Source organism: Patagioenas fasciata, chromosome W, assembly GCF_037038585.1.
Source record: "Patagioenas fasciata isolate bPatFas1 chromosome W, bPatFas1.hap1, whole genome shotgun sequence".
Taxonomy (NCBI): domain Eukaryota; kingdom Metazoa; phylum Chordata; class Aves; order Columbiformes; family Columbidae; genus Patagioenas; species Patagioenas fasciata.
This window is the reverse complement of record NC_092559.1, coordinates 3,782,589-3,804,541: the sequence shown is the minus strand read 5'-3', so window position 1 is coordinate 3,804,541 and position 21,953 is coordinate 3,782,589. Positions and strand designations below refer to the sequence as shown.

Here is a 21,953-nt window from a genome sequence, read left to right as displayed (position 1 = left end):
CCTCTCTGACCTACTAACCACCCCTCTTCTAATACACCCCAGGATGCTGTTGGCCTTCTTGGCCACAAGGGCACAGTGCTGGCTCATGGTCATCCTGCTGTCCCCAGGACCCCCAGATCCCTTTCCCCTACACTGCTCTCTAATAGGTCATTCCCCAACTTATACTGGAACCTGGGGTTGTTCCTGCCCAGATGAAAGACTCCACACTTTCCCTTGTTATGTTGCATTAAATTTTTCCCCGCCCAACTCTCCAGCCTGTCCAGGTCTTGGTGGATGGCAGCACAGCCTTCTGGCGTGTCAGCCACTCCTCCCAGCTTGGTGTCATCAGCAAACTTGCTGACAGTCACTCTATTCCCTCATCCAAGTCATTGATGAATATATTGAATAATACTGTCAGTACTGACCCCTGAGGCACTCCACTAGATCCAAGCCTCCAACTGGACTTCGCCCCATTGACCACGACTCTCTGGCTTCTTCCCTTCAGCCAGTTCGCAGTCCACCTCACTACCCGATCATCCAGACCTCACTCCCTCGGTTTAGCTGTAAGGATGCTGTGGGAGACTGTGTCAAATGCTTTACTCAAGTCAAGACAGACAACGTCCACTGCTTTGCCATAATCTAGCCACCTGTTTATGCCCTCATAAAATTCTATGAGGTTGGTCAAGTATGACTTCCCCTTGGTGAAGCCATGTTGACTGCCCCTAATGACCCTCTTATCCTTGATATGCTTTCAGATGGCACCAAGGATAAGTTGTTCCAGCACCTTCCCAGGAATGGAGGTGAGGCTGACTGGTCTATAGTTACCCGGGTCCTCCTTCTTGCCCTTTTTGAAGACTGGGGTGACATTTGCTTTCCTCCAGTCCTCAGGCACCTCTCCCCTTTCCCAAGACTTGGCAAAGATGATGGAGAGCGGTCCAGCAATGATCTCAGCCAGCTCCCTCAGCACCCACAGGTGCATCCCATCCGGACCCATGGATTTATGAATGTCCAGACTGCCTAACTGCACCCTAACCCAGTCCTCATCAACTCAGGCAAACTCCTCCATTGTCCTGACTTCCTCTGGGGCCTCAGGGGTACAGGGCTCCTCAGGACAGCCTCCGGCAGAGTAGACATAGATAAAGAAGGCATTCAGTAACTCTGCCTTCTCTGTATTTTCTGTCACCAGGCCACCCACCTCATTCATCAGTGGGCCTACATTGCCTCTGGTGGTAGTTTTATCTGCCACGTATTTGAAAAAGCTCTTCCTGTTGTCCTTGACCCCTCTCGCCAGGTTTCATTCTAAGGGGGCCTTAGCTTTCCTGGTTGCCTCCCTACACTCTCTGACAACAGCCTTATATTCTCCCCAAGTGGCCAGCCCCTCCTTCCATGATTTATAAACTCTCCTCTTCCACTTGAGTATACCCAGCAGCTCCCTGTTTAACCACGCAGGTCTCCTGGCTGCCTTCCTTGACTTCCTACGTGTTGAGATGCTCTGATCTTGAGCTTGGTAGAAGCTTATCTTAAATTAAAAAAAAAAAAAATCAAGCCATGGTTTCTTGGGAATCTGAGAGGAAAATCTGGAGAATATAGATCCTCTTTTGTAACCTAAATTTCTTTGGTAATAGCAGTTTATTTTCTTGTGCTGCCTGGATTTTCTACTTCGGTTTTGAGTATTTTATTGAAAAATACAGTAGAGACATACTGCAATCTCATTTACTAGGAAAACAGCGACATGTGAAAGACAAACATTTTAGTTTTGTGGATATTTTTTAAACTACCCTACTCAAACTCATTGTGAAATTTTGTAATTGATCAACAACTTATTTTTTTGTTCCCTATTCTTTTTGCTATTTGGGCTGTGATATAAGCATTAAATCTCTCTCTGAAAATACTTTAAATACTAATGAGCAAAGCGACATATTAACAGTATGGAAACAGCTGACAAAGATCAACATGCCTCTGATTAGTGCAGACAATAATTACAGACAATGTTGATGAAGCACTCTCTGCAACACCCTTTGTCATTTACCCTCTTACATTAGCCATAGTATAGCTAATATAGCCATCATGTGCCCTTCCTTTCCCACCCTTGCCTTCCCCTTTTCTAATCACCCTTGACAGTTTTAGTTTTCTCTGTACCAGGTGCATACTCATCATAATTCTTCCTTCCCCTTAATTCCTTACGTTCAGGCTCTTGCCAGCTCTCACACGATACATGCCTTCAGCTTACAACATCTGAGCATCTTCCTCTGTTGCTTCATGTCCTGCATCTGCTTTAGCTTCCCTTTGCACTACCACCAGGCAGCTCTGCGAACCACCTTCTCATTATGTCCCACAACATCTAGAGCAATCACCTTGCCTCTGGCCACATCCCCATAGCCCTCAAAGCTAAAGAAGAGCACTGCTCCTGAAATTCACCTTGCAGCACCACCTGCCTGGGCCTGCCAGGGTCACTGGACCCTAAGGAGAGGGGCTAGGCTGCAGATAAGCCCCATTATCGGAAAGACTCCCTTATTTTGTCCCACCTACTCTGTAGTTAACAAACATGTATTTTCTCTTTTCCAAAAAATATTACTTCCTAAACATCTTAAAGCAAAGATTCAATAGCAGAATCCTCTTGAGTAAACAACATAAGATCACAAAATAATTCAGGTTGGAAGGGACCTCAGGAGGTCACACTTCTGAATGCCACAAAAAACAAAGCTCAAAACCAAAGAGGGAATGAAACAAAAGGAAGAAGTAGTATCAGACTTACCATGGACTTGATTGATTTCTGAATTCTGAGAAAGAATTTCATCTGCTAATTTTTGAGCAGTTGGCAAAACTTCCGTGTGGTGCACTGTGATCAAATACTGTACAAATTTTTGTAGTTGGTCTCTGTTCATTTGAAAGAGTGTCTCTGAAATGGGAAGATGCAGTTTGACCTGATCTGGCTTGCGGATCCGGTATAAAGAGAGTGCCACAACGTGCGCACAGTAAAATATGTCCTTGTTTCCACAGCTACAGGTCACTGAGGTAATCTTGCAACGATCAAAGCTTATAGCTACATTGCAAACAGTTTCTGGCTCCGATTGCATTGCAGGCTCTGTCACTGTGCCACTCAAGTGGAAACCTGTGAAGGGAAATAAAAGAGAGTTTACATTATCAAGTAAAATACCATTTCTCATTATCGATAACATTTCATTAATCAAATAAAAATCATCATCTATTTTTGAGAAATTATATATCTTAAAGAACTTGCTTTAATTATAAATGTGATGAACCCTTTCTTTCATACGTACCCTTTTCATCTCCAATAAAATCAAAAGGAGCTAGTTTACAAGCCCTCTTTGTCGTTCCATCACAACATTCATAAAAGTTTGATAGTAAGAAAAACATTAATTTGGTAAATGATAGCGGCAGAAGCAGAGTTACATCCAATTAAGACCAATGTGAAACTCCCAGTAGCTCAGCAAGTTGGCAGCAACTTTCCAAACCCCACAGCAGGGAGTGTGCACCTACCAGCAAATTTAACCATTCTCTCAACCTGGAAGTAGTGCACTCTAGTGGCATGAACCTAGGTCCTAATCTCAACTCTACCACCAATTTGCTGACACAAGTCACTTGACCTCTTTGCTTTCACCTCCCCCACCACTGAGCTAATGCTAAAGCTCACCTTTAACCCAAGCAATCTGATAGGGCAGCTGTATTTGTGTAGCTCTTTGGAGATGGAAACTGCTGCAGTTACCAATACCCAGAATATCATATTTATAATACTGAATGAGACATGAACGTACTGTTTCAGAAATCTGCATTTCCACTTGACACAATAAAACACAAGCCAAAAGAGTTGGGTTTTCTTATATTGCAAGAAGGTACAGCATACCATAAGAAAGATGTTCACTTCAGCCACTACTTGACAAAGCACCCTGTTGAACCAAGGTCTCAAAATCTGTTCTCTGAAGATCAGACCTAAACCCATCTCTGTTTTCCCAACATGAAGATCCAGGTTTGGCTCTTAGTACTTTATCACTGCAGAATTTGGGTGTTTCTTTTGAATTTTATGTTAAAATGACACTGATTTTTGGCTCACGCCAAAGTCAGAGGTATAGATACATAGCAATACAAACACATTTCATATGCTGTATCAGTATTAAACTCAAACAGACTGTTCATATAAAATCTGGAATGGATACTACAAGTAAGGTGTTATATGTCAACTATTTATAATGGAAGTAATATAAAACCACAGTCACTCAAAGTCCAAACTGATTTAGTATTCTTGAAATATAAGAAAACTGTGTTGTGGGAAGCAATATCACATGAAAAATAGATAGAAAAAAAATAAATATATACATAGCTCTAGTCCAAAATGTTGCATCTCCAATTGTTTTCAAAAAGCTCTTCAAACTACAGAAAACAAAGAAGAAAAACTCTCATTTTCCCATTTGTTTATGCTATAGATTTCAGAGCAGTTTGTGTAGTCAGCATCACTGTTTGGATTACATTCAACTCCAGAACTCTGATACTCTACCCTGAAGGTGTTCACACATACACTAATCTCAATTTTGCAAGAGGATGTTTAGCAGTTAAAGTAGTTAGAATTGAAGCTGAAGAGGCAATAACCTGTAAAGTACACAGAGAGGAAAGGGAGAAAGAGGATGAAGAAGCCCAGGTGTAGGTGGTATTCTTGCTCTTGGCTCCACTCAACACTTATACGGAGAAGGGGAGGGGAATTGGGGAATTGCCCCTTGAATCATGAAATCCTCCCTCTGCCTTTCCCTTCAGTTTTTAAGTAATCATGACATGCTCCCAATAAATGCCCTCTTTCAAAAAAAGAGACTTTGTTAAAACTTAGCCGGCTCTATTTCAGGTTAATTGCCAGTAAATGAGAGCTGGATTGGTGGTCTCTTTCCTATGAAGCATACATAAAACTCTCTCATCTCTGAGCTGAGGAAAAAGCTTAACACTTGAACACTGAAAGGGCTTGATCCCACTCCTTCCTGCTCTTAGTAAGTAGCTAAACTTCTATTAATTCTGATAGAAAAAGACCCAATGAAAGATTTTCTGTTAAACTATTTTTTTAAAAGTACACAACTAGCTACTCCAGCAATATTGTCACTTTTAATTTGTCAGCATATAATTCAAGCACTCAAAAGTTTACAGTTTTCTTGGACAGATGAGTGTCTCCAGAACTATTTAGAGTTAATAGCGGATCTGCCTTTAAGTTCCCTATTCTCATTCAGACACAAACAGCTCCTGGCTTCCCCTCCCTCTCCACTGAGATTTTCTGAGAATTTATGTTACAAGCAGCAACATTTATAAACACAGATGCTGATCTAAACAATGACAGCACTAATACAGTCAAGTTATGTAGCCCATCCAGAGGGTTAAAACAAAAAGCTGCCCTTGCAGCCTAAAACATAGAAGCTCTGTATTAACTATGGTGCAATGATGCACTATGCCTGGTAATTATGAAGAACTCTTCTTTTTCTGTTTGTGCATTTAAAGAAAGAAATTGTTGTTACTAAATACAACCTTTAAAAAGGTTTCTACATGCTGTGACAACCTTGAAGCGCTTCCCCCCCATCCTTAGCAGAACAAAGGACCTTGTTATGCCTTAAACATCTGTTTTTTGTTAATTTGGGAGGATAAGATGGATGGTTGTTTAGGCAGGCATCTCCCTTATCTTTACCAAGGTGTTGTGTTTGGCAGAAGAGATAGATGGTTATGGTATCAAGCACCTTGTCAATTGCTGTGAAGGCCTCATGGCCTAATTGGAATGAGATGAACCATCTGTTGGACAACTAATTATTAGAATAAACCATGAACCAACAGCTACCCCTGACGGGCAAGACAACTCACTTCTGGTCAGTACCGTGAACTTTCCCCTAGTTTGAAGACCCCAGACCCATTTCCAGAAGAGTCTTCCTAATTAGCATGAAGAGCGAGCAGAGGGAGGAGATGAACTGCTCACATGAAATTAACTGGGTTATAAAATGACCCCCTGTGGGGCATCAGGTGTGGTGTGTATATGCTGCGCAGCGTGACCGAAGTCTTCAACGTGTCCACCTTCCCTTCACTGGACATCGCTGGATCGATAACCTGTGGAGTGGTGATATCTTACTCTCTTCTTCTCTCTCTTATATCTTAGTTTATATCTTACTTTCTCATATCTTAGTCTTCCTCTCTCTTTTCCTTTTTCTTGAACATATAAACATAACATAATTTTAAGTTTTGCTGTTAAAGTCTTGTTAAGTTTTGTATTATAGTTACTAATTGTTGCCAATCCACCGTTTGTAGAAGGGGTTTTGCTGTCAATGTATTGATAAGTTTTGTGATATTATAACATACTTTTACCAAGTCACTAGTTGCTGTAATTTGTATACCACCACGTGCTTTTAGTAAATTCATAATTGGAACCCCGGAGTGATTGTCTGTCATTCACTTCGCATTGCTGTGCAGAATTACCCGGAGTTAACTCACACCTGATCTCATCTGTTGAGTCAGGGCGCGTGTCGCGTTTGGAGTTAACTCATCCCTCATCCCATCTGTTGGGAAGGGACACATGCATCAAAACAATTCACAAAATATGAGCTCAGAAGCCCTAGTAGGGTTATTCTAATTTAACCTACCAGACATCAAATGCTGCCTTCTCCACTAGCCCACAACACTGCAGAGTACTCGACAAGGAGGGCTGTTCCCCTCAAGCAAACATAGCCTTAATATTTTTTAACCTCATCATCTAATATTCTCCAAACAAAATATCAAAAGCTTGTAGCAGGTAAGAAAATTAACACACTGTGCTTTGCTAGAAAGCTTTTGCTGGCAGTAATTTATAGCCTGCCAAGAAGGGAGATGTTACATACTTCTGAAAGAAGGCAAAAGGAATCACCTGCATAGGGCCTCAAAGATAATGACATTTCACTAAGATCCAAAGAAGCAGAAAAAGTCTCTTCAGCTAAAAGCTGCAAGTCCTTGCTCCAAACATGTATTTCCCTTCAAAGGGAAATACAAACCTTTGCTGGAAGCATTTATCCATTCAAAAAAACCCCAAGAACTCTAGTGTTTCAACCTTTAAAATAAAAAGCTTGTTCTTTATTATTTAAAGACAACAAAAGATTTGCAGGCAGAAAAGCATGTGGTCACTACTATTTATAGAGCAGGCATGTTTCATCTTTGCCCTTCAGCTGCTGCAATTCAAAATGTTTTACTGTTTTCAAACCAGTAGTTCAAGCTCTGCTGACATTTTCAATGTGCAGAGAATTTGCATTCTACAAAAAATGCATTTAGAACAGCAGTTAGAGCATTAAGACAATATATCAAATGAAGCTCTTTTGCAAAGCAATTTTGTTTCTGTTGAACACTCACCTCAGAAACAAACACACCACAAAAATTATTTAACAGCCAAAATATAGCTTTTCCAGATGATGTACTTCTGGAAGGAAACTGTGCTGAAGTGCCATCAGGACAAAAATGTTAAGTCACTAAATTCTACAAAGTCATTTTTGCCAAAATCTGATTGAAAGCATCCAATCCATTAAGTAAAAACATTCTGGGACTGTAAAACTGCCTGATAAATGCATTACCACGATGTAGTATTTGCCAGGACAAGTATATACGCCTCAGACATCCTTCTGAGTTTTGTCATAGAAAGCAAATACTTTAGAATAAAAGAAACTTAAAACTGTAATGCACTAAAGAGGAGAAACAATGGTGGCATGCAGAGAAACAGCAACAGGTCAGCTTTCAGTTACTCTAAGTCAAAACCAAATTTTGAAATAGTGAGTTCCACTAATCCAACAGCATAAGCAGTAAATTTACTGCACTAAATAAGCATCATCAATTGCACCTCACAAACTTAATTTGTTTCTACTGTCACCCTGTGTTATGAAGCATCTTCCTCAATCTACCCAAGTCTAGATACTGACCAAAACAAATAAAACAATCAGAACAAGCAGACATGTAAAATCCTGGGGGGGGGGGAAATGAAATTTTATGCTGAGATTTTATGGTGTTGTGGTTCAAGAAAACAAAAAAAGTAAAATATAAATTTTAAATTAACAATAAATAGTAATTCAATATAAAATTTTAGACTGCTGGATTCTTTTCTCTCAGTAGTTCAGAATTCAAAATTCTAAAATGTTCCTGTAGATACAGAAAAAAAAAAGAAAGTGAAGAAAAAAAGCCTCTTATTCTAGGGGAGCTACATCCACTTGTGATTCAGGCAACAATATAGCAAGCTATTATAAAGTGAACTTCAGCTGAAAAAATATTCTGAATAATTCTCAGTAAAATTTTTAGTTGCCTATTCAAAAATGTCAATAACGTCTGTTCCTAGTGATGTTCTTAAGAAATCAGTATTAGGGTGTTTTAAAACATTGGAAAGAACTTGGAAATGTGTCTGGGTGAAATATTGTAATCAATGGTGGCTGCTGTATAAGTTCGATGATGGGGAAAAGTGGCCGGAGAATGGAACCTTGAATTATAATACTTTGCTGCAATTGATTTGGTTTTTAAAGTGAAAAGGCAAATGGGACGAGGTTATGTATGCAGAGATGTTTTGCTATTTGTGGAGGCATTCTGAATGGCAAAAAAGAATGTGGTATCAATTTGGTTTTGGAAAGGGAAGGGAAAAGACAAAAATCTGGCCGCATGTAAACTGCAAAACTGCAAGGAGATGATGCTAAGGATTTGGATGTTGCTTGGAGGATCGTGTGTCGTGATAGAGGTTGGCAGAAAGAGAAACAAGAAGCTCAGTTAATTGTGACTTACAGAGGGAATCTCTGATAAATATCAGGGAGTAGGCTGGGGTCAGGGAATGACTCAAGGAAGTAGAGTAAAAGGACAAAGGCAAGGCATTGAACCCCAGAAGCTCGGAGAAAATCAATGTGCGTATTGTAAACAAGATGGACACTGGAAAAGAGAGTGCCCTCAATTAAGAAAAAGTATCCAGAATTGAAATTCGGTGTTTGTTTGTTGCTGTGCTTAAATAAGTTTGCTAAACTTAATGACGATGGGGACCAGGGAAATCTTCCCCAACAGCAGAAACCCTTGGTCCGAATTAAACTGGGGAAGATCAGAGGTTGAGTGTTTGGTGGATACTGGACCCTCATATTCAGTTTTGAATACTAAGAATTCATATCTAGATTTGGTATCCCAATTGGAATGTCCTCTGACCGAGGACCACATTTTGTTGCCAAAATTGTTTCAGAAATAAGTAGAATCCTCCTCTGATAAAATTCGAAATGATATTGCGCTTAATTGTAGCTTTTGTATAAATTGCATAATGAGGAAAATGGCCCAAATATAGGATTCTAAGTTATAGTACTATATTGCAATTAATGTTGTTCTGCAGAAGGTTGGAAAAATGGGATGAAGCACAGTACTGTATGTTAATTTGCTCATTTGTTATGTAATACTTTTGAGAACAGAAAATAATTTAAGTTGTTAAACTCTGATTCACATTGAAGTTATGTGCTAGTTGGATATATGAGAAAGAAAACTAATTGCTGTGATGGATGTGAACTTGGGAGAGGTTGTATTTAAAAGCTGCTAGAATATGAACTGATTTGGACCTAGAAAAATGAAAATTATGGATTGATGTTTAATATGTTGTTTATTGACATCCGTAAGAAATTGCAAAAGGTAAATAAGGGCTGAGGAATGTAACAATTGCTCAACTAATTGGAATTGCATATAGAGTGTATAATAGCAGGAATGTAATGAAAAAAAAGGCAAAAAGAGCCCAGATCTGTGCTGTACAGCTTGAACATAAATTTGAGGCCTGTGTCAAGCTGCAAGATAAACTCAGCCAGCTCATTGTAACAAGGCCTGGCAACTCCCACTTGGTACCAATGATTACACCAGCTGTGTGGCCTTGCCTGTATCTAAACCACAAAGAAAAAAAAAAGGAAAAAAGGTGGCTGCCTGCTGCTAAAGCAGCACAAAGGGGAGGTGGGCTTTTCCCCCACTACAGTGATATTGCTGCTAGAAAGCTGTAATACTGAATGAAGAAGACTGAGGGGCAATTTAAAGGCATCCCCAGCAGATCCCTGGTTCAAATGAAGCTGGGAAATTAAACCACAGATTGTTTTAATAGACTTATTCTGTGGAAACTAGTTGTAAGAGACTTAGTAAATTCACCATGATCTGTTACTGAACAATATTACTGAAATGTTTTATGGGAGACCCTATTCAGTAAACTTGACAAGAAAAACTAATCAAATGCATATTTTGGGGAACAAAACACTCACTGAATATATGTTGTCTTTGGGAAAAACTTTCTCGTCATTACATAGGTATATCCAGGAGAAAGCACCTGTGGCAGTGGATGTGCCTGTACCTTCCTTCTGACCTGGAGATCTAGTCTGTCCTTGGACCTAAAAGGACAAACGTTGAAAGACTGGACTCTGTATGGTACTGTTGGTACCATAAAGGAGTCAATTCCTGGATTCACCACACTAGATTAAAGAGAAGTTGTGCTGCAGTCACTAAAAGAGTGTCCTGGTTTTGTTAAAAACAAGACCAGTTTCTCTTTTAGTGAATTTTCATTTCAGCTAAGTTCTTCTTAGTAACTGCACTTTTCTGAAGTTGGATACATGTTTTGGTAGACATAGCAATGGAATGCAAGGTCGCTGATAAGGATTCACGTCCCGTGAGAGAGGCAAGAAGAACTGAACAGGTGACTAAAATTGACTAAGTACGTATTCCATCCCATCCACATCAAAACACCATACAAAAGTGAGAGATCACGAGGGTCTCATCCTCTTCAACTATGGCCGGCGTCTGGGGAGGACACTGCGAGTTGTCCCTGCAATCTGAGGCCTAGCAACAAATCGTGCATCCTTGAATCCAGTTCCGGTTTGCTGCAGAGTCCAACCCAGGACTTCTGGGTGCCTGCCCTGCAGCTGCTGGAGCAGTGCTGAGCTACTGGGAAAATTCAAGACTGGTTTTGTATATTTTATATTATTTTCTCTATTTTATTAGTAGCATTAGTAAAACATTTTAAACTTCCTTCCAACTTGCAAGTCTGTCTCTCTTTTCCTCCTATCACCTCTCCTTAGTGGGAAGGGGGAGGGGGTTAACAAAGCATCTGCCACAGTTTATTGTCACCCTGCAATCAAACAGTGACAAAGAGTTTAGAAAAGGTGAGACTTATTTGATATATATATAGATGCATTATTGTCATCACTTGAAAGAATGAGTGAATCCGGTCTGCAATTGCTAACCTAAAGATATATAAATCCTTTCAGTTTTAGTGCTCACACAAAGATAAGAATGGCTTGCAAAACACTTAATCATGAACTATAGACACCATTGACCTTGCAGCTTAGACATTTTGAAGCCTGCACAATTAGTCGAGTCTTGCTTTGTCACATATCTCAAGACTGTTTGATAGTGTCCTTTAGCTGAATGTTGTTTATTATAATCGTGGATTTTAATGAAGGTTGAAGCCTAATGACTACAAACTCTCAAGAAAAGAGGAGGGATTAATGATACCTAAATTCAGCAATTAGTAATAAAATAAGTTAACATGAATAAGGGTCATAGACTTCAGGCACTTATTAAATTAATAAGGTTCACAGATGTTAGGTTTTAAGCACTTATTAGGCATTAAGTCACAAGAATGGTATTTGTTAAGATAAGTAGGAGAAGGGTAAGAGACAATGCCCTTTCTCTCAGAAGATAATGTGGCCACACCAGCAAGCAGGTTACAAGCTGAATAACAAAGGGATGTAATGCATATTCCAAGCATTTCTTGGAAATGTAATGAATATGCATGATCTGTGCAGATATAACCTGTGTCTGGGAATTGTTCGGGGCCCTCACTAGGCGAATCTATCCCATGAGTGTGCCTGAGTGATGTGCATCTGTCATTAAATGGAATGCTTGCTTTTTAAACCTTAAACGTGGTTTTACAAGTTTCTTCAATTAACCGATTTTATGGTATCAACATGACATCAAAACAAACACATTATCAGCTCAAAAAGTAGCACACTATTCTTATGAACATACAATAATAGCACTTCAATAAAATGTATTTAAAAAATCCAAACCTGCACTGCATATATTAAAGTATCTTTGCTGTCAAGCATTCTAATGGTTAAAAAAATAATCACGTTAAGGTCACACTTGCAATTGAAATCTTTGATTGAAATGCAACCATATAAACACCAGGTATTTTTTATTCTTTGCAGAAAATACAATAGTATCAGAAACGGATTACAGAAATACCCTAAAGCTTAAAAACAGTGTCTTTGAATAGCTTTCTGCTGTGTACCTTTTGCGAACACCATGCATATCTCATTCACTATGCATATATCTTAAAATTAGGAAATGTGTTACTAACTGTATTTGGAAAATAGATGTGTTTCTTAATATTGATCCACTGACATCTTTTCAAGTAGTTTACAAGAATCACCTTTATACTCTTATTAAAAAAAAATAAAATCAAGAGCTGTTTTATGTTCCCAGAAGAGACCAGCAGATGAGGTTACTTACATAGGAAAAAAAAATGGAAGAGCTTGTTCTGAGAGCTAGGGAGTATTTAGCGAGCAAGACCTTTGTGGGTTACTTCCTCATATGTAACTTTAAGTTAGCAATCAGAATCATACCCTCTAATAGTCATTTAAATTAATTTGCAGAACTGCCAGCTAAGATTTATTCAGACTACTATATTACTTGGCAAACACATAATCATTGTGTAAAGTGAAAAACACCTCTGGTTCATCTTCCCTATCAAACAAGAAATGTTTATGGAAAGTAGTTCCCAGCTGTGCCTATTAGCTATTTTTTCATTACTTTTCCCTCCCCAAGACAAGCAGAAGTCTAAACCATGTTTACCTCATTCAAATTTTATCTTTTAATAGGTGGTTTTCCTTTAAGATGGCAAAGTAGTATCCTACATTCAATTCTTCTAAACATTGGAACAATCTAAAACCAGATCAACAACACACACTGAAATTATTATGAAGTCAGAACTTTGCACGCCACCACTTAGCCTGAAGCTAATGTTAATGGCCTATTTATAAACCAGAGAAAACTCCAATTTAAAATGGAAAATAGCCATAGTACCTTGAACGTGTCAGCATAAAGGTAATGGGGGGGGTGAGGGAAGATCAATTAACACAAGCAGCACATAAGATCTTTACTGTATGTAATGAATGCACAGAGTATTAAATAGCTTATGTTTTGAAAGCACTGCCACCTACAACAAATTTGGTGTTACCACAGCATCCAAACACTGACAGAAGACCTGTCACAAACAACTGCCCAGATTCCATGACTCATGTTCATAAAGGCAATTGTCAGGATTTGGTATTTTGAGACTTTTGCATGCAAGAGTGGAAGTGGTGATAAGTAACTCCATGTACACACTTCACTGACAACTTGAAAATTCACTACTGCTGGCACACGTCCAAGAATGTGCATACTGTAATGGTGCCAGCACTAGTCACTTGAACCATGAGATTTATTTGTCCTAACACTATGAATTTAACATTTGCATTTAAAGAAAAAAATTACTCCAAGACTTCCTTCAGCAACCCAAACCTTCAAGGCTAAAAACTGTTCAACTAATTACATTCATTAGACAAAGGCCTCCATTAATCCCTCAAGTCAAACTGCATGATAGGTCTGTATCACATCTCTGCTGCTCAAAAGCAAGCACTTAACATTGTGGTCCAAGCAGCAGTCATCCAGACTACTCGTCCCTGAGGAGAAGGGCCATTCAGTCAACAAATAGCCACATAAGATCCGGACTGTTTTAAGACAACTGCAGACTGCAGCAGCTCCTGCTGTCTGGAGATGGAGGCATTGAACAAAACGTGCTCCCCATGAGCATGGCCTCAAGGGTCCCTCAAAGTTTCACTGCCATCCCTGCTACTAAGCCAACTTCCAACCCACTCCCATAGGAACCCCATACCAATTACAAAATTATGTTCTCACCAGCACCACCCACAACCTCAGATCACATCTCTAAAAAACCTGAAAGTTGTCTGCACTTCAACTCATTAAATATGGATATAATCAACCCAATTTTAGATGTTTGCAGCATTAGCTTTGTGGGCAAAGCAAAAACAGCAAAATACTGGCATAAATAAGAGATATGTGAAATAAAAAAAAAAAAAAAGCAGCACCTTCTGGACAACAGTAACATAGAACTCTACCTCTAGCACAGTGATCCTGAAATTCTGATCTAGGATGCTTATTGCTCACAAAGCAAAGTGAAGCAGAAGCAGACGTCTCTTCAGTTAAAGGCTTAACATAGAACTGAGCATTTGCTAGAAGTGCAAATGCTGACTGGCTCCTGTCAGGTCAAGAAGGCTAGCAATCCACAGCTGTAGGCCACCCTCTATCAGGTATATACAATCCAAGCTTATTTGCTTTTAAAAGAGTATTAGTTTAAAACAAACTTGGCTCTATGCTAAGAGTTTAACAGCTCCTCTCTCAGTACAATGTATTGTAAGAGCAACACTAAACAAAATAAAAACCAAATCTCAGTGTGATCCTGGAAACCCCGAAACTGATAGGTAGAAAGGTACAGTTTGCTGTAAGACACCAGCAGACAGGAAATGCATTTACAGATATCTGACAATTTTTCTAATAATATACCCCACAGAGATCACATGAGAGCTATTAAAAAAATGCCAAAGAAATCATAAGCTTTGCAGAATGTGTGCAAATTAACATTTGATGATTTATGACAAGTGTATTAGGTCTGTGTGGCAAGGTTTGCATAGAGGGGAGGGAGCTACAAGGGTCGCTTCTCTGAAATAATGCCAGAAGCTTCCCCTATGTCCAGCAGAGCTAGTGTGTGCTGATTTGACCTGAAAGTGAGTTAATTTTCTTTACACAATTAGAAACCTTTCTCTTTTTTTTTTTTTTGTAGCTAGCACTGTTGTTGTTTGAATTTAGTTTGAGAACAAGAAGATAACATTCCAGGACAGAGTTAAAGTTTTTAATTGTTGTTGTCTAGGAGCCAAGGACTTGCTGAGTGCTCTGCCCACAGGGGCAAGGCAGCTAGGAAGGGGGGCATAGATGGGGCAGACCTTGACTGCCATCCAGACTGATCAATGAGAATATTCCAATGTTTCATATTTAAGGAAAGTTGGGACTTTGCAGCTGGCAGGACAGACAGGGGCAGAGACCTGTTCTGCTTCTGCTCTGTTTTGGTGGAGTTCTGTTTGGAAATTTAAGTTCAGCTTTTTACCATCCTGCCATTTTGCAGAGGCCTCTGGACCTTCCTGCCTTTTTCTCTCTTCTCTCTTGAGGAGTGGCTGTTCAGGACCAGGGTGCTGCTTCCTGGGACTGGCTGCTTGGCACAGATAGAGCTCGTGAATAATTGCATTGAATATATTTTATTTTATATTCTATTTCCATTATATATATTATTATTAGTAGTAGTAGTATATCAGAGTTATTTTGTTATTTTATTAAACTGTGTTTATCTGAATCCACAAGTATGTCCCTTCCCTTTCAATTCTCTGCCCTACTGGGGGGGGCGAGGAGTGAGTGAGCAGCTATCAAGGCTATATTGCTAGCTTGGGTATGCTGCAACGTTAAACACTACATCTCTATTAAATAAGAAATATAATTTACATAAATGATGTGACATTTTTAATTAGTGTCATAGTTTATACCCAGTCCCCCCATAGCCCCAGCTGGCAACCAAAACCACATGCCACTCGCTCACCCCTCCCCTGCTCCCCCAGTGGGATGGGGAAGAAAATCGGGAAACAAAAGGCAAAACATGTGGGTTGGGGTAAGAACAATTTAACAGCAAAAAAGAAAAAAGAACAAAAATAAACATCCAATAACTATAATGAAAGAATATAGAAAGAGATGGATACACAGTACAATCTCTCATCATGTGGTAATCCCGGTACTGCCTTTCACCTTTTCGAAAAGCAGAAATTGTGGATTCCCAAGCGCAGTCAGCATCAAAACTTCCTCCCCATTCCAGACAGCAGCTTGCATGCAAACCACAATAGCACCAAACCCCATGGCCCAGGCAGCAAGAAAGAGAGAATCTGCCCCCCCCCCCATCCTCCAAGATGTCCTTTATAAATGAGCATGACCTTATATGTTATCAAATATCCCTTTGGCTAGTTTTGGGTCAGCTGCCCTGGCCATGTCATCTCCCCAGCTACCTGTGGAAATTAACCCTATCTTGGCCAACCCAGTACATTACACCCTTTATGCCATACCATTTACGTCATTCTTAGGTCTTACACTTACCAATATATTTCAATTTATTACCACCACTTTTATAAACATATATATACACACATACATACACACAGATATTATTCCCTTAATCCATGGCATCATCTCATCCCTCTAAAATGTTCATTAAGTCCATGACTTTGGGTTCTATCTGTCAAGACAGTCTCCTAGGAGAAAAAAGATGGAGTATCATGTTGGAATGTTGCATTATTGTATGTTGTATCTGGAAGTTGCAGATGGTGCATCTGGCGTGCTTCAGGCTGATGGTTTGCAGGTTAAAGATTTCAACCTCGAGGAGGTGGCTGGATGCCAGCTGTTGAAGTCAGCTCTGGTTCCATCACTGCTGCACTTTGTTCAGTTTTATTGAAGTTCAGTCTTCATTAACCTGAAAGGTACTTACTTAATACTGTTAGTATGGTGTATAGTATTATGTAGCAATTGCCAGCAGCAATTAACATCATACAGTCCACATCATGGGAGTATTCGCACCCAGAAAAAAGTCCCCTTGAGGTACACATGGGACTCCTCCATCCTTCAGCATTACCCACCAAGTGCACCCAGGTCCTTGAGCAAAATCAATCCCACAGATGGGTTTACCTTTGCCTGAGGCAGGAGTAATCCAGACTCTCTTCCTCAGCATATTCTTTATGTGTACTACAGGGACTTTATCTGCTTCTACAGTATGTAGAAGTTATGACTGGGCATGGCCAGCTCAATTGGTAGATCCCCTAGTTTTGGTTAACCGGGTAGCCTTTGCTAACATGAATCCCAACTTCTGAAGGTTCCACCACCATTGCTCTCAGTGTAGTCTTTATCGATCCATTGTACCATTCCATTTTCCCAGAGGCTGGTGCATGGTAGGGGATGTGATATAGCCACTCAATGCCATGCTCTTTGGCCCAAGTGTCTATGAGGTTGTTTTGGAAATTAGTCCTATTGTCTGACTCCATTCTTTCTGGGGTGCCAGGTTGCCATAAAATTTACTTTTTAAGGCCCAGGATAGTGTTCTGGGAGGTGGCATCGGGCATGGGATATGTTTCCAGCTATCCGGTGGTTGCTTCCACCATTGTAAGCACATGGCACTTGCCTTGGTGGGTTTGTGGGAGCGTAATATAGTCAATCTGCCAGGCCTTCCCACATTTATACTTCAGCTATAGTCCCCCACACCACACAGGCTTTAACTGTTTAAGTTTGTTTGATTGTAGCGCATGTATCACATTCATGAAGAACCTGTGCAATAGTGTCCACGGTCAAGTCCGCCCCTCGATCACAAGCCAATTCTATATATTGCATCCCTTCCTTGATGACCTGAAGCATCACGGGCCCACCAAGCTATAAATAATTCACCTTTATGTTGCCAGTCTATATCTACCTGAGCCACTTCAGTCTTAGCAGCCTGATCCACCTGCTGGTTGCTTTGATGTTCTTCAGTGGACCGACTTTTAGGCACATGAGCATCTACATAGTGTACTTTCACATTTCTCTAGCCGGGCAGCAATATCTTGACATAATTCAGCAGCCCAAATGGCTTTGCCTCTGTGCTGCCAGTTGCTCCGCTTCCATTGCTGTCAGCACTCCCACAGGGCATTTTGCCACCATCCATGAGTCAGTACAGAAATAAAGCATCAGACATTTTTCTCATTCAGCAATGTCTAAAACCAGCTGGATGGCTTTTACCTCTGCAAACTGACTTGATTCACCTTGCCCTTCAGTGGCTTCAGAGACACGTCGTGTGGGACTCCAAACAGAAGCTTTCCACCTCCAATGTTTTCCTATAAGACGGCAGGATCCATCACTGAACAGGGCATATTGCTTCTCATTCTCTGGTAGTTTATTATACGGTGGGGCCTCTTCAGCACGTCACCTCCTCTTCTGGCAACATTCTGAAATCTTTACCCTCTGGCCAGTCTGTGATCACTTCTAAGATCCCTGAGCTATCGGGGTTCCCCATTCCAGCCCATTGTGTGACCAGTGCAACCCACTTACTCCATGTAGCATTGCTTGCATGATGTGTAGAGTCCTTCCCTTTGAACATCCAGCCCAGCACCAGAAGTGGAGGTGTCAGGAGGAGCTGTGCTACACTACCAACCACATCCAAAGCAGCTCGAAACCCTTGATATGCTGCCAATATCTGGTTTTCAGTTGGGGTAGAGCAGGCCTCGGATCCTCTGTATCCGACTCCAAAACCCTAATGGTCAACCCCGAGTCTCCCCTGGTGTTTTCAGCCAGAGGCTCCAGGTAGGGCCATTCTCCCTGGCTGGAGTGTAGAGCAAATTTTATCCTGCCTGGACTGGCCTAAGAGCTACTGCATGAACTATCCCATTTAATTTGTTCAAAGGCTTGCTGTTGCTCAGGGCCCCACTTGAAATAATTTTTCTTCCAGGTCACTTGATAGAGGGGGCTCACAATCTGACTGTAGCTTGGAATATGCATTCTCAAAAACCCCACAACGCCCAAGAAAGCTTGTGTTGCCTTTTTATTAGTTGGTGGAGACATAGCTGCTATTTTGTTGATTAGAGCTGTTCGGATCTGACGATGCCCATCTTGCCACTTTACTCCTAAGAAGTGGATCTCCTGTGCCAGGTCTTTGACCTTAGTTTTATAGCAAAACTGGCTTTCAGAAGAATTTGAATTATTTTCTCCCCTTTCTCAAAAACTTCTTCTGCTGTGTCACCCCCCCACAATGTTGTCGTCAATGTATTGCAGGCGTTCCCGAGCTTTGCCCTGCGCCAGTGCAGCCTGGATCAGTCCATGGCAAATGGTGGAGCTGTGTTTCCACCCCTGGGGCAGTCAATTCCAGGTGTACTGGACGCCCCTCCAGGTGAAAGCAAACTGTGGCCTGCACTCTGCTGCCAAAGGAACTGAGAAAAATGCATTAGCAATGTCAATTGTGGCATACCACTTGGCTGCCTTTGACTCCAGTTCGTATTGAAGTTCTAGCATGTCCGGCACGGCAGTACTTAATGGCAGCGTGACTTCATTTAGGCCACAATACTCTACTGCTAGTCTCCACTCTCCACTGGACTACCACAGTGGCCATAGGGGACTGTTAAAGAGGGAGCGCATCTTACCGATCACTCCTTGGCTCTCCAGTTGACGAATCAACTTATGGATGGGAATCAGAGAGTCTTGGTTAGTGCAATATTGCTGCCGGTGCACCGTCGTGGTAGCAATTGGCACCTGCTGTTCTTTGACCCTCAGCAATCCTACAAAAGAAGGGTCCTCCGAGAGACTGGGCAAGGTAGACAGCTGTTTAGTGTCCTCTGTCTCCACAGCGGCTATGCCAAAAGCCCACCAGAACCCTTTTGGGTTCTTAAAATACCCTCTCCTGAGGTAGTCTATGCCAAGGATGCACGGAGCATCTGGGCCAGTCACAATGGGGTGCTTTTGCCAGTCCTTCCCAGTTAGGCTCACTTCAGCTTCTAACACAGTCAACTCTATCACTCCGGAAATGCTGATGGGTTCTGCCCCTTCATAGCTTGATGGCATTAGGGTACATTGTGCACCAGTGACCACTAGAGCCTTATACTCCTGTAGGTCTGATGTGCCAAGCCACTGAATTCACACAGTCCAATAAACCTGATTGTCCCTCTCCTCCACCTGGCTGGAGGCAGGGCCCCTCTGCATTTCACGTACCCATGCCTCTAGGACTGAGGTAAGTTTTCCGTTCCACCTCCTCATGTCTTCTCCATGGTCATGCAGGAAAAACCACACGGTGCTCCATTTTGTATACGCTTTATATTCTCTCTTTTGAGCCAAGGAATGCTCATCCCTAATAGCTGAGATACTGGTCTGTACAGGTGGGGAGCAGAACCTATCCTCAAGTTGCTGGAGCTCTTGGGACAGTTTCTCAGCTAACATGTGTGGCAGTTTCTCCATAGCAGAGATGCAGGCCCATAGGAAAGAAGATAGACTTCCTTCGTATCTTCACCAGAGCTGGCCAGCCAATTCATCCATCATTTGTCCCTCACCTTCTTTCCAGGACTTTACTGACAATGAGCTGGCATAGGATGATGGTGCATTCTGCAGGAACTTCCGCCACATGGGTTGTGTTTATTGGACTTCTTCTGGATCTGTGGGTAAATGCTTGTTATTGGGATCATTATAAATCACCTCCAGCACAGCTAATTCCCTCAAGTATTGGATGCCTCTCTCCATAGTGAGAACAGAACTGGCCCCAGTACCAAGCCCTGGGGAACATGACTCACAACCGGTTGCCAACTGGATTTGACTCCATTCACCACAGCTCTTTGGGTCGGACCATCCAGCTAGTTCTTTACCCAGCAAAGTGTACACCCATCCAGGACGTGAGCTGCCAGCTTCTCCAGGAGAATGTTGTGGTAAACAGTGTCAAAGGCTTTACTGAAGTCTAAGTACACAACATCCACATCCCTCATCCACTCAGCGGGTCACCTTGTCATAGGAGGAGATCAGGTTGGTCAAGTAGGACTTGCTTTTCATAAACCCATGCTGACTGGGCCTGATCGCCTGGCTGAATTCTATGTGCCGCATGATGGCACTCAGGATGATCAGTTCCATGACCTTCCCCGGCACCGAGGTCAGACTGACAGGCCTGTAATTTTCCGGATCATCCTCCCAACCCTTCTTGTAGATAAGCATCATGTTTGCCAACTTCCAGTTAAACAGGACCTCCCCAGTTAGCCAGGACTGCTTATACACGATTGAAAGTGGCTTGGTGGTCACCTCCGCCAGCTCTCTCAGTACCATTGGATGGATCCCATCTGGCCCCATGGACTTATGTGTGTCTAAGTGGTGTAGCAGGTTGCCAAACAAGCAACATTGTGACCAGCAACTATTTAACTAATATTGTAAATGCATATTTAACATGCTCTGGTCAGATCTGTCTTTATCCCAACCCTTCACATCTCCTGCCTGGTTCGCCAAAAAGGACCGTCATAGTTTAGCCCCAGCCCCTCCACCCCAGCCGGCAACTAAAACCATGTGCCGCTCACTCACCCCTCCCCTGACCCCCGGTGGGATGGGGAGGAAAATTGGGAAACAAAAGGCAAAACTTGTGGGTTGGGATAAGAACAGTTGAACGGAACAGTGAAAAAAGAAGAAAAACACCACAGCAAACAAATAAACAATAAAAATAATGAAAGAATACACAAAGAGATGGATAAAAAGCGTGATCTCTCACCACGTGCTAATCCCAGTATTGCCTTTCACCTTTTCCAAAGCAGAAATTGTGGATTCTCGGCTGCGGCCAGAACCAAAACCTCACCCCTGTCCCAGACAGCAGCTCGCACCCAAAGCACAATAGCACCAAACTGCATGGTCCAGAGAGAACTAAGAATGTCCCGTATCACTCCGCTCCCGGTACCAAGAAAGAGAGACTCCCCCCCTGGCCAGCCCCTCTTTTGTAACTGAGCATGACCTTATATAACAGGGATGTCAAACTCATTTTCACTGGGGGACACATCAGCCTCATGGTTGCCTTCAAAGGGCTGAATGTAATTTTAGGACTATTTATACAGTCCTAAAATTACATTTATACAGTTCTGATGTGGCCCCCGGTGAAAATAAGTTTGACACCCCTATCTCGGCCGACCCAGCACAAGTAGAAAAAAAATAGTCTGCCTTCCTTAATTTTAACAACAATTTTTAATTTCAGTATCCCATTATAATTCCACAAACACACTTCTTCCGCAAGTAATCCACAGGTGTATTATGCAAGCTGCTGCAAGATGATCATTTGTACAGGTTTCTCCAACATTTTGGGGGTAGGAAGGAAGAGAACGGCA

The 21,953-nt window shown here is 41.6% G+C and overlaps 1 protein-coding gene across 1 annotated transcript in view; it reads right to left on the bottom strand.

Moving 5' to 3' along the window:
* LOC136114684 (zinc finger SWIM domain-containing protein 6-like) overlaps nt 1-21,953 on the bottom strand; it is a 195,747-nt gene that overhangs the window by 70,909 nt on the left and 102,885 nt on the right. Inside the window, exon 2 of the mRNA XM_065860115.2 lies at nt 2,735-3,091. Within this exon, the coding sequence (XP_065716187.1) occupies nt 2,735-3,091 (357 nt within the window). The remainder of the gene's footprint in view (nt 1-2,734; nt 3,092-21,953) is intronic.